Genomic DNA, 15,212 nt, shown 5'->3' with positions numbered 1-15,212 from the left:
GTGGTATCCCTCCACCGCCTGTCACCGGTACTATCGGGAGATCAGAAAGTTGATAGCTTAGAGTGCCCCATATTAGGCCTGTACCACGTAGAGAGAGTGATGTCGATGGGTCCAGGTGCAGAGTTAGGCACATAGCACACCACGGGCGCCCAACCCAACCTGCAGCTCCACCTCGTCATATTCAAACATCATCTTAGCAGATAGTGCAGAAGCACATTATGAGAGCAAATCCGTCAGCAGACCATCTCTTAGATCATTTGCCTTCCACCCTTGCCGTCTACAGTGCACTTATTACAGACCAGTGACCTACATGTGTAGCCTGAATACACAAATGCAGTGTCGAGCTTCAGATGAGCCGATGCTGTTCGTGGTGACACTAAAAGAATCCACTAATCGCCGCTTTACAACCATCGCCACCACCCGAAAAATACATGGGAGTTTCTTGCAGCAGCCCTGTGTTTTACATTGGAAACCAGACATCTGCTGTCGCCTTCGCGGCCTCAGTAGCTTCCGTAGCGCTCTGGTCCCATGACATCGCACTCCCCATCACTCCATTAGCAGACCGATGCTGGTCACCCACCTCAATACAATAGCTCCGAGCTCCGCCGAACCCACATGGGCCTCACAAACCGGCAGAAGCCACTATCGCCGCCATCTTGATGTTTCGTGTGCCTGAGGCTCTCGGAATCGCTCTATGCGATGAGGTTGTACAGGTTGACACGCCCGCGTGATAGAGAGTATACCATCCCTCCTGCAGGTCAAGGACGTTACTTCCCATGCCGACCACCTCTCTCAGGCCAGTGCACACACGCTTTGACAGTCACCCAGGGACGGCCGCCATTTTACCTCACGGCGTTCCACATGGCTGGGACATCAAACATCGACGTAGTCAGACCCCAATACAACATAGAAATTGCTCACGATTGCCGTATGTCCTTAGGTGCATCAGGGTCCCTTCTGCTGTCCGCCGATCATAGTTCCAGGTTCGCGTTAGTACCGGCGTGATCCGCCGGGTTCGGCAGGGTCCCGTGGCCGCAGGCGCCGCTCGCAGCTACCGCATGGGAACCGGCTCCAGTGCTCCGAGTCAGATCTCGTCCTCAGAGGCACCCAGTTGTCCCAGATTCAGCCTAGGCGGAGATACTACCCTCCGATCCTCCTGTGTGTACTTTCACCGGCACAGCATGGCTCGTTACTCCCAAAAACGATCCGTGATCGCCGTCCACGGGAGGAGCGCCGCGCTAAGCCGCCATCTTCTCCGGCGTCCAAACCACGCCCCTGTTCACCACAACTTTTAAGTGTATTTCTGTAGAGTGTCACAGAACCTTCTGCAAACTTCACCCTTGATAGCGGATCAATTCATGCTGTGTACTCTGCTCCAAGTTTAACATTTCCATTATGTGTTTTTAATAATAACTAGAGCAAGTATCTCATGTGACTCCTGTGTGTTCCTATTATAGTTCTGCAATATTGTCTGCTAAGCAAATAATGTTTCTTTCTGATTTTAGTACCCTGCTAGTCTCACTTGCATGAATGTTAAAACTTTGTTAGCTACATACCCCTAAGCACGTTTATTCTAGGAAATAGGTAGGACTGTTTTAGTATATGTTATAGTAGGTAAACCCTTTAGGCTCACTCTTCACGAGACCTATCTGATGGGAAATAAGCAAGTTGTTCCAACACCTTATCAAGATGTAATTATCACCATGCAAAAATAGCGAATCCCGAATATCAATCGCCACTATATATTCAAGTAAGTGTGTGCGTGTGTGTGTGGATAGAAGTTATTTTTGTAAGAGTTACTTTATATTTTGGCCCTGTTTTTAAGCGATTGGCCCACACAAAAAACAGTTATCTTTTGAGATCAAGTGTAGTATTGGTTGATATGTTTTGCAAAGTACTTTCACCCTGTAAACCTGCAGGTGAGAGGGTGCCCATGTTTGTGATCGGTTATAAGTCTCCCCACCATATATCGCTTTTCAGCTACACTTGTAGGTGTTGGGTTACTCGCAAATTGTGGTGCAACGTCATTTAACACATGTTCACCCCCTGCCTCTTAAAGAAATGTTTTTTATTTATCTGAATAAGAATGTACCGGTCACAGGCAATACCCTCCCTGAGTGGAGTCGGAACACTTTGAAAAAGAGCCCTTTAGTATTTTTTCTCCACTTTTTCTGGTCCCAGTTGGTCATGTCTGTTGGCCGGCCCGCTGCAGTGGCCCCGCTACCTCACCTGGCCACTAGGGGGCGGCCATCTTGTCCTACGGAACCCTCTCTCCGGGAAGTGACTTCACGCACCCCGGAAGCGGGGCGGGCCCGGGTCCTGCCGGGTGGTGGCGGCAGCGGCGGCGGCGGCTCGCACAAAACCAAGATGGCCGCGAAATCGGACGGCGTCCGGGTCGGCAGCGGCTTCGCCCAGCTGCACAACCTGGACGAGGCGGCGGGGCCCGGCGAGGGCGAGAGCAGCTCGCTGCACATCTGCCACTGCTGCAACACCTCGTCCTGCTACTGGGGTTGCCGCAGCGCCTGCCTGCGCTCGCTGCTGGGCGGCCGGCGGGGCGAGCCCGGGGGCGAGGAGCGGGGCCCCACCGTGGCGGCCCCGCTCCGGCCCTGGCTGGACTGCCTGTGGATCGTGCTGGCCCTGGCCGTCTTCTTCTGGGACGTGGGCACTGACCTGTGGCTGGCGCTGGACTACTACTGGCGGCGGGACTACACCTTGTTCGGGCTGACGCTGTCCCTGGTGCTGGTGCCCTCGCTGCTGGTGCAGGCGCTCAGCTTCCGCTGGTTCGCCGAGGACTACGGCGGGGTCGGGCTGGGCGCCGTGCAGGGGCTCAGCAGCCGGGGCCCCCCCATGATGGGCACCACGGGCGCCGCCGTCAGCCAGATCCGGGCCACCACTACCAACCCCGGGGCCCTGGCCTTCTGCAGGCTCTCGGTCTGGGTCTGGCAGGCGGTCATCCACATCCTGCAGCTGGGGCAAGTGTGGAGGTAAGGCTGGCTCTGGGGTGTCTTGTGAGGTGTAGTGGTGTCTGAGCACTGCTGGTGCTTCTGATGGGGTGCCGGGGCATTGATGGGTGTGCATATGTTTGATTACTGTTGGGGTTTCCGATGGGGTCCAGACTCTGCTGGGCGTTCTGATGGGGTGTAAGGCACTGCTGGGGTTCCTGATGGGGTGAAAGGCATTGGCGGCTGTTTGAGCACTGTTAGGGGTTTCTAATAGGGTGTTGTCGGCAGTGCTCGGTGTTGTGCTGGGGTGTGGGTACTGCTCGGGTGTCTGCTAGGGTGAGGGGGTGTCTTGGCGCCGTTCGGGTTCCTCCTATGGTGTAGGGGTGTTTGGGTACTGTTAGGGTTTCTGATGAGGTGTGTGATCGCTGTTGGACTCCGATGGGGTTTAGTGGTGCTTGGTTACTGGATTTCTGGTCAGGCGAGGTCCCTGACCGCCAGTGCTGGGTATTGCAAGTGTTAAGATGTTGAATCCCTAAAATGGGGCTGTCTTGTTATTTTCGGAGATTCTGATGAGGTGTGGGGGTGTGTGGTCACTGGTGGGGGTTCTGGGGTGTGGGGTGTCTAGTCACTGCTAGGGTTTCTGTTGAGGTAGGGGAGTCTTGTTGCCAGTGTTTGGGTCGCTCTTGCTGGGGTACATTTTCACTAAAGATGGGATACTCTTGATACTATTTCTGGGGGGTTCTGGCCACCTGTGGCCTAGATTTGTGACAAATAACAGGGGATGTCTGTTTCTCATCTGCCGAGGGCTAGGGGTTTCCTGTCGGATGGCCCCTCGCAGCAGCCATCATACCCTGCAGCGCCTGCACATACGGTTATAGACCGCAGGTTGCTGGTGCTTCTGCTTGTTTTTGGTCGTGTGTTTGTGCTGGCTTTGGCTCAGCATGTCTCTGTTTCACCCAAATTGTCTCAGGCTGCGTCTATTTTCAAAGTCCACGCGTGATATATTCGTGGTGCTCCTTCCTGTTCGGTTGGCACCCCTATCGTGGTGTGGGCGGGGGTGCTGTTGAGTGCCGCTTGCATGAAGCAATCTGCACGACTCACCTCCACAGCTCCACCAAGACAAGCAGGGAGATTGCGGTGTGTGTGCCTGTTCTTGCTGTGGTGCAATGTCAAGTGCACCGTTAGAGGTTGTGCGTGGGTGTGTTTCCTTTTGGACGAGTGTGCAGTCAGGACGTGTTGTGCTTGGGCTGCAGTGTGCAGGGAAGGGCTGGGATATCGGGGGCTGCTGGGAGGCCATGGACCTGTCATCGGCTGAGTGTTTGAGGCGCCTAGCTCTGGCTGTGTGGCCGCAGGAGCTGACCCCGGTGCGGAGGTACCGAGGCCGCCGGTGACATGTCTACCTGGGATGGGCTGGGAGATGCCTGGGATGATGCTGCTCTGCTTGTTTCTGGGTCAGTGGTCGTTTCTGGGAGTTATCCTTGCTGATGGTCCGTTTGGAAGTGTACTGGGGCTGCCCTCGATATAGGAAAGGTAATATAGGCTTGTATAGCGCTTAATTGTCCTTCTTAGTGTGTTGGTCATTTGGTGCCGATCATTTTGTGCCGGATGTACGTGTTCTCTTGCTGTTTCTGTGCCCGATCTCTTGAACCTGTAGACATAGGTAGGAGTTGTCGGCGGTGCTTATTCCCGTATGGTTAAAGCTCGGAACTGTCTATGGTGCTGGGTTTCACGCTGGGAGCTGTCTGTGGTGCTGATTGTACCTGACTCTCAGTATACTGGGACAGCGGGTAACGCTGGGAGCTGTCTGCGGTGCTGAGTGTACCTGACTCTCAGTGTACCTGGGTCAGAGGGTAAAGCTAGGAGCTGTCTGTGGTTCTGATTGTACCTGACTCTCAGTGTACCTGGGTCAAAGGGTAAAGCTAGCAGCTGGTTGTACCTAGGGAGGGCTGTACTGATCTCCTTTTGCCCGGGTCTCTGGGTTTGGGCATGGTTAGGGAGGGACTGTCCTGGTCTCCTTATGCCCTGGTCTCTGGGGTTTTGAATGTCTAGGTAGGTGTCCTGGCCTCATTATGCTCTGGCCTCTGGGGTCGGGCATGACTTGGAAGGGGCTGTACTGATCTCCTTATGCCCGGGTCTCTGGGGTTGGGCATGGCTTGGGAGGGAATGTACTGATCTTATGCCCGGGTCTCTGGGCTTGGGCTTGGGTAGGGAGGGGCTGTCCACGGTGCTGAATTGACTCGGACTGTGGAGTGGTCATGGAATGTCCGTGTTTCCCTGGATTTGCTTGACTGTACAGAGCTCCTATGCTGGTAGTTAGATGTAAAGCGCTGTCCCTCCTGGTGCTGAACAGTTCGGGCCTGACTCACACACTTATTTGTTTTGTTATATAGATGGCTCGCGCTATGTGCAGCAGAGAGTAAGTGTGAATCTCTGGAAGCGGATCTTCTTGTGCTTGGGCCTCGGGCTAGGGCGATTTGGGAGGATATGAGGCGCCACTGAAAGGTGATGTACGTGTAATGCCTTTCTGTAGCGCTTTTTACTCTTTGCGAGGCGTTGTGAGCGGGACGCTCTGGGGTGACCTTCTGTTCCGCTGTTTGGTCTGCCAAGGGACCCTCTGCGCTGCCACTGATGCCCGGGTTTGCTAGGGGATCCTCTGCACTGTCATGTGTCACTGCTCGGACCCCTTTGCTCTGCTTGTGTCACTGCTTGGTCGGATCCGACTCCCCGGGAGCGCTCAGCGCAGCGGCACGGCTCTAAGACACGGGTGTCCGGGGAGCTCTCCGCGGTGCTGATCCGCGGAGACTAGCTGTGCACCGAGCTGGAAAGGCGCACTGCTGCAGCAGGCGAGAAGGGCAGCACACTGACGCCGCGGGAGGAGGTCTAGACTCGGCGATTCTGTGCAGATCTAACACACAATCAGCGGCCTCCTCTGAAACACACATGTACACACACAAGCTGGCCTCTGAAACAAACACACGAGCGCAGACACAGGCTGCACACAGGTGGGACTCCTTTGAAACACACACACACACACAAAAACACACACATGCTACGTACACACAAACACACAGACTGACATCCTCTTAAACACGCGGGGGCTACACAAATACACACACACACACACAATCACACGCTGACCACTGAAACTGGCGCACGTGTGACCGCCCTCCTCTGAGGTGCACAGCCCTTCCTTCTTGCCTCACACGGGGTCGTATTGATCGCTAGAGCCGATCCTGCTGACGGCAGGTGCATGGGAAGGACATGCTGTTCGCTGCACGTAAACTCCCACTTTCTCACCCCAGGAAAGGGTGGCATACTGCTCCTCTGAGCGCACGCCCTGCCGGCACCGGCAGTCAGGGCTCAAACCCGAGGCCTGCCGTGGGCTTGCAGTGCCAGCTGGGGAGGAGGGGGCGGGGGTCTTCGCTGAAATACAATATACAGCCATGATGCCGTAACACCGCGCAATCTGGGAGGGCAGGCACCTTAACACTCTCCTCCAGTGCTTGGCAGTGATGGTGGGGGATGGGGGAGGCAGAGGGTTTGTCAATGGGGCGTTGTAATGAATGACATATGGCGGATTGCATTGACACCCGGGCTTCCCTGCACTAAACCTTGTATTCTGCAGTGGATCCCGCTCGGAGCTCGGCAGCCTCGAGCATGAAAGCGAAGATTGCAAACTCGGGGAATACCTTGAGATCCGCCCTGTCTGCTATCCCCAAAGCACACGCAAATACACACACGGATGCGCTGGGTGTGTTGTGAAAATGATCAGCCATCGTGTGCTTACAGCGCCAGGACCGCTCTCTTTAATTGATTTCGGCCCTGGCTGTTGATGGAAACCACCCCGTTTGTTTTTGTTTTGATTAAAAGAAGCCGGGCCGCTGCTTTTCGCGTTGCGCTTATGAACCGCTGCCCCCCTGCGAGCGCCGGCAGTGGTTGGGTCCGCAGTGATAATGTATTCAGGCCTCATTAATACCTGTCACTAGGTTTGTATTTCCTGCTTTCGCCTCGTTTTGTGCAAATACAGAATGCAAATGGAAATTTCGTTTTCCCCGAGATTGCAGAAAAAACACTGCATAGCAGGCAGAATGGAAAACAAATCGGATTTTAAATCGCCGGTGGCACGAGGGAAGCACGGCGCGTGCAGAAGGGGGTGTACTATTAATTGTGTGTTCCTGTACGCGGCCTGTAAACGAGAAAATGGATCAGAAGGTTTAAAAGTGCTCAGAGGCAGATCGGAGCCTGACACGGGCAGTGCAATGTTTCACCAATGCATTCTTTTAACAGGGATTTGTATAGCGCTGTATTGCAATCTAGACTGCCTTGCAGCGCTGCCACTTTCTGAAAAATAATAATTCTTTCTGTTTCCTTTACTGGGTGTCACATTTGTTGTTTTCTGTATTGAGTGAGTGTCGATTGCACACGTGCTTGCGTTTGTCGGGTTCTACTTTTTGTGACAGTCCTGGTAGGTGAGGGCAGGGTACGGTGCCAGGTCTAAGCAGGGAATGGGTGCAGAGGAGGGACCTTAAGATGCCCTGACCTGGGTACCCTCGTTCTGTGCTCTGTGACGGCGGCAGTGCGTTGTGTGGTCGGATAGCGCCTTCTGTGCCAGGCAGGTGTGCAGAGGAGGGATGTCATGTTGCCAGAGCCGGGTACCCCCTTTCTGTGCTCCGTGAGGGCTGCAGTGCGTTGTATCGTCGGATAGCGCCTTCTGTGCCAGGCAGGTGTGCAGAGGAGGGATGTTAAGTTGCCAGAGCCGGGTACCCCCTTTCTGTGCTCCGTGAGGGCTGCAGTGCGTTGTGTCGTCGGATAGCGCCTTTTGTGGGGCCAGCGCTGTGCAGGATGCTTGCCAGCACCCACAGGGCAGGTGTGCAGCGAGCAGAGGAATGTTCCACCGCCCTGCTCTCCAGGCATGGGGCCCATCTGCATTTCACGCCTGCCAGCGCTCGTGTTCCTACTCAGCGCCTCATCTGTGTCCATCAAAGGAGCTAGAAGCAGGCTGCATGCTCTGAATACCTGCTGCTCTGCCAAGACCGACCCTGGCACCGGGACCTTCTCCACCCTCCGATGGCAGCAGCTCCGTGGGCCAGGGAACTCGGAAACCCCAGGATTGTGTGGGCACCTCACAGCCTTGTGGCACAGTGATCCATGAGTATGTATAGTGGATAGGCAGGCAGACAGCCGAAGAAATGCTAGTGGGGGAGAAGTGCGAACACACCTACGAGGGCTAGGGAGAGACCGGCACATAAACAAGCAGGCAGACAGCGCCGAGAGACGCATCGACAGACAGAAACACGGACAGGTCGATACACAGACGAACAAAGACACGGTTCCATCGAAGAACAGATGGGAAATATATGGAAAGAGATGGGTGGATGCAGATATATAGAGAAATATATACTTACCGTGGGATTGCGACGTATATATAGGAGAGAAACATTAACATAACATACATAGATTAATCTCTCTGAAGTAGACAAAAGGTAACTGAATGGATGCATCGATCAATCAATGTAGGGGGGAATGGGACCCTAGATGAAAACAGATCTGGATATATCTATCTATCTATCTATCTATAGATAGATAAATAGATAGACAGATTTTAGATAGGTAGGTAGACAGACACATTGGCCAGCTTGCACAGAGAGAGAGTGAATACATAGATGGACCAATTGACAGGTGGATGGATGGATGAAGAGATGGATGAAAAGAGGCTGCCTCGTGGAATGGTGGACAGATAGACTGACATATAGACAAATAGATATATTGATAGCCCATCAGCTACATGGGTAGATACCCAGGTGTATGGATCGATGGATGAATGGGTGGATGAAGGCATAAATTAAAAGAGACTCGGATGGATAGACAACTAGTTAGACTGACAGATAACTAGATGGACACATGGATGATTTTTGGCTCAATGGGTATGTGGATCACGAAATGAAATACTTTATAGAATAAAGGATAGAGAGACGGACATATAGATCCGCTCATTGACTGATAGACGGACAGATTGCTAGCCAGATGGATACATAGATGGACACTTGGATGAATGGATGGATGGCTGCACAGCCAGAGATCTAGATGAAAAGAGCGATGTGTAGGCAGATAAGTATGACAATTCACAAATCGAAAAAGTATGACAGCTGGAGTTGGATTGATGGATGGAGAAATCGAGAAGTAGAATGACTCCTAGTGGCGCAAGTATTGGCGGCATAGAGGCGGGCTCAAAACACACGGAGTCCGGCAGCTAGACTGACGCAGGGTGTTCTGAAAGTCAATGAGCTGCTAGTTAATCATGCGGTTTGTGTAAGTGCACAGCCACATTCCTGGTGTCTGTAGCAGTTACATTCCATGCTCCCCTCATGGGCGCTGCTCTCTTCTGAATACCTGTTGAGCAGATTGCTGCTGAATGAAAGACAACTCCCGGCCCAACTCCCTGGGCATTAAAAATGTATCCTGTACACGTGTCATGGAATCCCTGCTCTGAAGGCGGATACCTGACCGGTTACTCGCAGCTGGTTTAAAATACACGAGGAATGAGCCGAGGTTGTAGGGAAAGTGATGACGGCAAAATATGTTTAGCACCATTAACCGAATCTAGACTGCACCGGAGCACATGAGCTGAGGAAGCGTTTGGGGGATCTAGATTACTTTAGAGCTACAAGAGGTGGGCGAGTTCAAAGAATTCTGTTTATGCCAAAGTATATGAGGTGTGAGAGATTCTATGCGGTCTTGTTTACATCAAAGTACATGAAGTGCGGGAGAGTCCAAGAAATCTTGTATATACCAAAGTGCATGAGGTGCGGGAAGGGTCTTGTTTACACCAACATACATGACGTGCAGGAGAGAACAAGGGGTTTTGCTTGCAACAAAGAACATGAGGCGAGGGAGAGTCCAAGGGGTCTTGTTTACACCAAAGTACATGAGGTGCAGGAGAGTTCAAGAAATCTTGTTTATGCCATAATGCAGGTCCAAGGGCTCTTGTTTATACCAAAGTACATGAGGTGTTGGAGAGTCCAAGGGGTTTTGTTTGCACCAAACACATGAGGTGTGGGAGAGTTCAAGGGGTTTGTTTACACATCAAGCACATGAGGTGCAGGAGAGTCCAGAGGAATCTTACTTACACCAAAGTACATGAGGTGTGGGAGAGTCCGAGTCTTGTTTACAGCAAAGAACATGCGGTGCAGGAAAGTTCAAGGAATATTGTTAACACCAAAGTACATGAGGTGCGGGAGAGACCAAGGGGTCTTATTTATCCCAAAGTACATGGGGTGCAGGAGAGTTCAAGGAATCTTGTTTATACCTTAGTGCAGGTCCAAGGAGCCTTGTTTACAGCAAAGTATAGGAGGTGAGGGAGAGTTCAATGGGTCTTGTTTACACCAAAGAACAGGAGATCAGGGAGAGTTCAGGGAATCTTATTTACAGCAAAATACATGAGGTGCGGGCGAGTCCAAGGAATATTTTTTACACCAAAGCTCAGAAGATGCAGGAGAGTTCAAGGAGTATTTTAATATCATAGTACAGAAGGTGTAGGAGAGTTCAACAGTCTTGTTTGCACCAAGATACAGGAGGTGCGGAAGACTTCAAGGATTCTTGTTTAGTCCAAAGTAAAGGAGGTGTGGTAGAGTTTAAGGCATCTTGTTTATGCCAAAGTACAGGAGATCAGGAAGAGTTGAAGGAGTCTTGTTTACACCAAAGTACAGGAGGTGTGGGAGAATACAAGGGGTCTTGTTTACACCAAATCACAGAAGATGGAGGGGAGTTCAAGGTTTTTTGTTGATATCATAGTACATAACGTGCGGGTGAGTTCAAGAGGTCTTGTTTACTTGGAAGCACAGGAAATGTGGAAGAGTGCAAGGGTTCTTCTATACACCATTGTCCAGAAGATGGCTAAAAGATCAAAGGTTCTTTGCTCAAAGCACAGAAAATGCAGAATAGTCCAGGGGTCTTGCCTACATCAGAGCATGGGAGAAATTGAATGGGTTGTTTGCATCAGGGCATGGGAGAAGTGGAAGAGTTAATGGGGTTTTGGCATCAGAGCATGGGAGAAGTGGAAGAGTTAATAGGTCATTTGCATCAGAGCATGGGAGAAGTGGAAGGGTTAATACTTCTTTGCACCAGAGCACGGGAGACGTGGAAGAGTTAATGGGTTGTTTTCATTAAAGCACAAGAGAAGTGGAAGAGTTAATGGGTTGTTTGCATCAGAGCATGGGAGACATGGAAGAGTTAATGGGTTGTTTGCATCAGAGCACGGGAGACATGGAAGAGTTAATGGGTTGTTTGCATCAGAGCACAGAAGTGGGAGAGTTAATGGATTGTTTGCATCAGAGCATGGGAGACATTGAAGAGTTAATGGGTTGTTTGCATCAGAGCATGTGATGAGTGGAAGAGTTAATGGGTTGTTTGCATCAGAGCACAGGAACTGGGGAAGAATTAATGGATTGTTGCATCAGAGCATAGGAGAAGTGGTAGAGTTAATGGGTCGTTTACATCAGAACATGGGAGAAATGGAAGAGTTAATGGGTTGTTTGCATCAGAGCATGGGAGCAGTGGAAGAGTTAATGAGTTGTTTTCATCAGAGCACAGGAGAAGTGGAAGAGTTAATTGGTTGTTTGCATCAGAGCACTGGCGATGGGGAAGAGTTAATGGGTTGTTTGCATCAGAGCATGGGAGAAGTGGAAGAGTTAATGGGTTGTTTGCATGAGAGCATGGAAGACATGCAAGAGTTAATGGGTTGTTTGCATCAGAGCATGGGAGAAGTGGAAGAGTTAATGAGTTGTTTGCATCAGAGCACAGGAGAAGTGGAAGAGTTAATTGGTTGTTTGCAACAGAGCACTGGCGATGGGGAAGAGTTAATGGGTTGTTTGCATCAGAGCATGGGAGAAGTGGAAGAGTTAATGGGTTGTTTGCATGAGAGCATGGAAGACATGCAAGAGTGAATGGGTTGTTTGCATCAGAGCACTGAAGACATGTAAGAGTTAATGGGTTGTTTGCATCAGAGCACAGAAGCAATGCAAGAGTTAAGGGGTTGTTTGCATCAGAGCACAAGAGAAATGGTAGAGTTAATGGGTTGTTTGCATCCGAGCATGGGAGACATGGGAGAGTTAAGGGGTTGTTTGCATCAATCCGAGCACTGGAGAAGTGGAAGTGTTAATGGGTTGTTTGCTTCAGAATACAGGAGATGGGGAAGCGTTAATGGGTTGGTTGTATCAGAGAATAGTAGATGTGGAAGAGTCAATGGGCTGTCTGCATCCGAGCATGGAGAAGGAGAAGAGTTAATGGGTTCTTTGCGTCGGAGCACAGAAGTGGAAGAGGTCAACGGCTCATGTTTACATCAGTGCACGGAATATCGGGAAAAGTTCAATGGTCCTTGTGTACATCAAACCACGGGAGACGGGGAAATATGGGATCATGTTTATATGAAATCATAGGAGATGTGTAAGAGTTCAAAAGGTCTTGTTTGCATTAGAGCACGGGAGATGTGGAAGAGTTAATGGGTTGTTTGCATTAAAGCATGGGAGATGTGGAAGTGTCAACGGGTCATTTGGATCAGAGCACAGGGTACGGGGTAGATAGAGTTCAAGTATTGTCTACAATAAGGCACAACAGAGGTAGAAGAGTTCAAAGTGTTTTAATGGCGTCAAAGCACATGAGATGCGGAAGAGTTAATAGGCTTTTTCTATGGAGCAAAGGAGACGTGGGCGAGTTCAAGGGCTATTGTTGGCAAAATAAAACCGGCTATGTGTAACAGTTCAAGGAGTCTGAATTGCACTGGAGTAGAGGAGATGCGGAAGATTTCAAGGGGACTGGTTCACATCAGAGCACAGAGAATGTGAAAGAGTTGAGTGGATATTCTGGACCTCTCCATGTGCTGATGTGAACAACACCAATTGCACTCTCTGCATCTGTGGCTGATGCAATCATCTCCTCTTGAACTCTTCCACATCCCCTCTTTTCGGATGTCAACTCTTCCTCATCTCCAGAACGCTGATGGAAACCAGACTCCTGGAACGTCTGCCTGTCTTCTGTGCTCTGATGCAAACCAGACTCCTTGAACTGCTGCTCGTTTACTATGCCTTGATGCAAACCAGACTCCTTGAACTGCTGCTCGTCTTTTGTGCTCTGAGGCAAACCAGACTCCTTGAACTGCTGCTCGTCTTTTGTGCTCTGAGGCAAACCAGAATCCTTGGACTGCTGCTCGTCTTCTGTGCTCTGATGAAAGCCAGACTCCTTGAACTGCTGCTCATCTTCTGCGCTCTGAAGCAAACTAGACTCCTGGAACTGCTGCTAGTTTACTATGCTTTGATGCAAACCAGGCTCCTTGAACTGCCGCTCGTCTTCTGTGCTCTGATGCAAACCAGACTCCTTGAACTACTGCTCGTCTTCTGTGTTCTGATGCCAACCTGACCCCTTGAATTGCTGCTTGGTTTCTGTGCTCCGATGGAAACCAGACTCTTTGAACTGCTGCTCGTCTTTTGTGGTCCGATGCAAACCAGACTCCTGGAACTGCTGCTCGTTTACTATGCTTTGATGCAAACCAGACTCATTGAACTGCCGCTCGTCTTCTGTGCTCTGATGCAAACCAGACTCCTTGTACTGCTGCTCGTCTTCTGTGCTCTGATGCAAACCAGACTCCTTGGACTGCTGCTCGTCTTCTGCGCTCTGAAGCAAACTAGAGTCCTGGAACTGCTGCTAGTTTACTATGCTTTGATGCAAACCAGGCTCCTTGAACTACCGCTCGTCTTCTGTGCTCTGATGCAAACCAGACTCCTTGAACTACTGCTAGTCTTCTGTGCTCTGATGCCAACCTGACTCCTTGAATTGCTGCTTGGTTTCTGTGCTCCGATGGAAACCAGACTCTTTGAACTGCTACTCGTCTTTTGTGGTCCGATGCAAACCAGACTCCTGGAACTGCTGCTCGTTTACTATGCTTTGATGCAAACCAGACTCCTTGAACTGCCGCTCGTCTTCTGTGTTCTGATGCAAACCAGACTTCTTGGATTGCTGCTCGTCTTCTGTGCTCTGATGCAAACCAGACTCCTTGAACTGCTGCTCGTCTTCTGCGCTCTGAAGCAAACTAGACTCCTGGAACTGCTGCTAGTTTATAATGCTTTGATGCAAACCAGGCTCCTTGAACTGCCGCTTGTCGTCTGTGCTCTGATGCAAACCAGACTCCTTGAACTGTTGCTCGTCTTCTGTGCTCTGATGCAAACCAGACTCCTGGAACTGCTGGTCGTCTTCTGTGCTGTGATGGAAACATATTTTACATTTACCACTATGTGCATTTCAAATAGATGGTTCTCAAGGGCTTACACAGCAGGGTTGCCTCTTAGGTTACAGAGCCCTTAAAGGATCAAAGCACACATCATTTTTGTATTTTACACTGATTGATAATGCTTGTTGGTCCCAGATTCTTCCTTGCTGAACTTTGAAATGTGATGGTCTTGCTTTGCTGTAAAATAGTTTTTTAGAGCCCTCTGGAGGTGTTTTTGTTATGTTCGAGTTTTCCTGTAGCTTAATAATTATGCATTTGATGTGGGGAAGGGGTGACATGCTTCTGGTGATTCTCTCTGTCTCTAGACCCCAGACCTGCCTCCCGCTGTATCCAACGAATCAGAGCTGAGCCTAAAATACTGGGTAGGGTGGTGGGCCCCTGAGAGGGGCTGTATGCAAGGCCCTCTGACAAGCCTTCAGACCCAAGTAGTACCGCTCATCAAGTACTCTCCTTCATAAGTGCAGTTCAAGACATACACTATTCCATATGTCATCGCCTTAGAAGTTGGTATAGTGGTTAAAGTTGTGGACATAAAGAGAAACATCTGCATCAAGAACAGAGTACTCTACAACGACTGTTAAAGAAAATGCCCTTAGAGTGTGACATAGCCTGCCATTCTCACTCTGCGCAATTTACTTTTGGAAACCTACTTCTACAAACAAAGCACACTGTTGTGTTGTATATTCCATGTGTGTCGCACGTGCCTTGCCATTGAGGCCGTAGTATCATTTCGATTGGTTTGTAAGATTCCTTGCTTAATAAATCCTGACTCCTTCGATCTCTTTCGCTAAGGCTAGCCCAGCACCTGGGTACCCTCACAGGTGATAAGCTGCGCTCTACAAGTACTGATTGATTGATTGATTGATTGATTGAAGGCTGGGTATGTAGAGCTTCTGAGGTCATCTTATCTTTGATCCAAAATTGCTTAACGATCTGGAAATGGATGAGGTTCATTTGGTGGGGGTACAAACTGTGGCAATTCTAAAGTGGTC

At 50.4% G+C, this 15,212-nt stretch overlaps 1 protein-coding gene across 1 annotated transcript in view; it reads left to right on the top strand.

The window, feature by feature from the left end:
* The first annotated feature begins 2,352 nt into the window (after positions 1–2,352).
* XKR6 (XK related 6) overlaps positions 2,353–15,212 on the top strand; it is an 810,260-nt gene continuing 797,400 nt past the window's right edge. The window contains exon 1 of the mRNA XM_085610424.1: positions 2,353–2,984. Coding sequence (XP_085466550.1) covers positions 2,368–2,984 — 617 coding nt within the window. The 5' untranslated portion in view covers positions 2,353–2,367. The remainder of the gene's footprint in view (positions 2,985–15,212) is intronic.

The sequence above is a fragment of the Triturus cristatus genome, chromosome 6 (genome assembly GCF_964204655.1).
Source record: "Triturus cristatus chromosome 6, aTriCri1.1, whole genome shotgun sequence".
Taxonomy (NCBI): Eukaryota; Metazoa; Chordata; class Amphibia; order Caudata; family Salamandridae; genus Triturus; species Triturus cristatus.
Note: the sequence above shows the minus strand (reverse complement) of the source record. Positions and strands in the feature narration are given on the sequence as shown.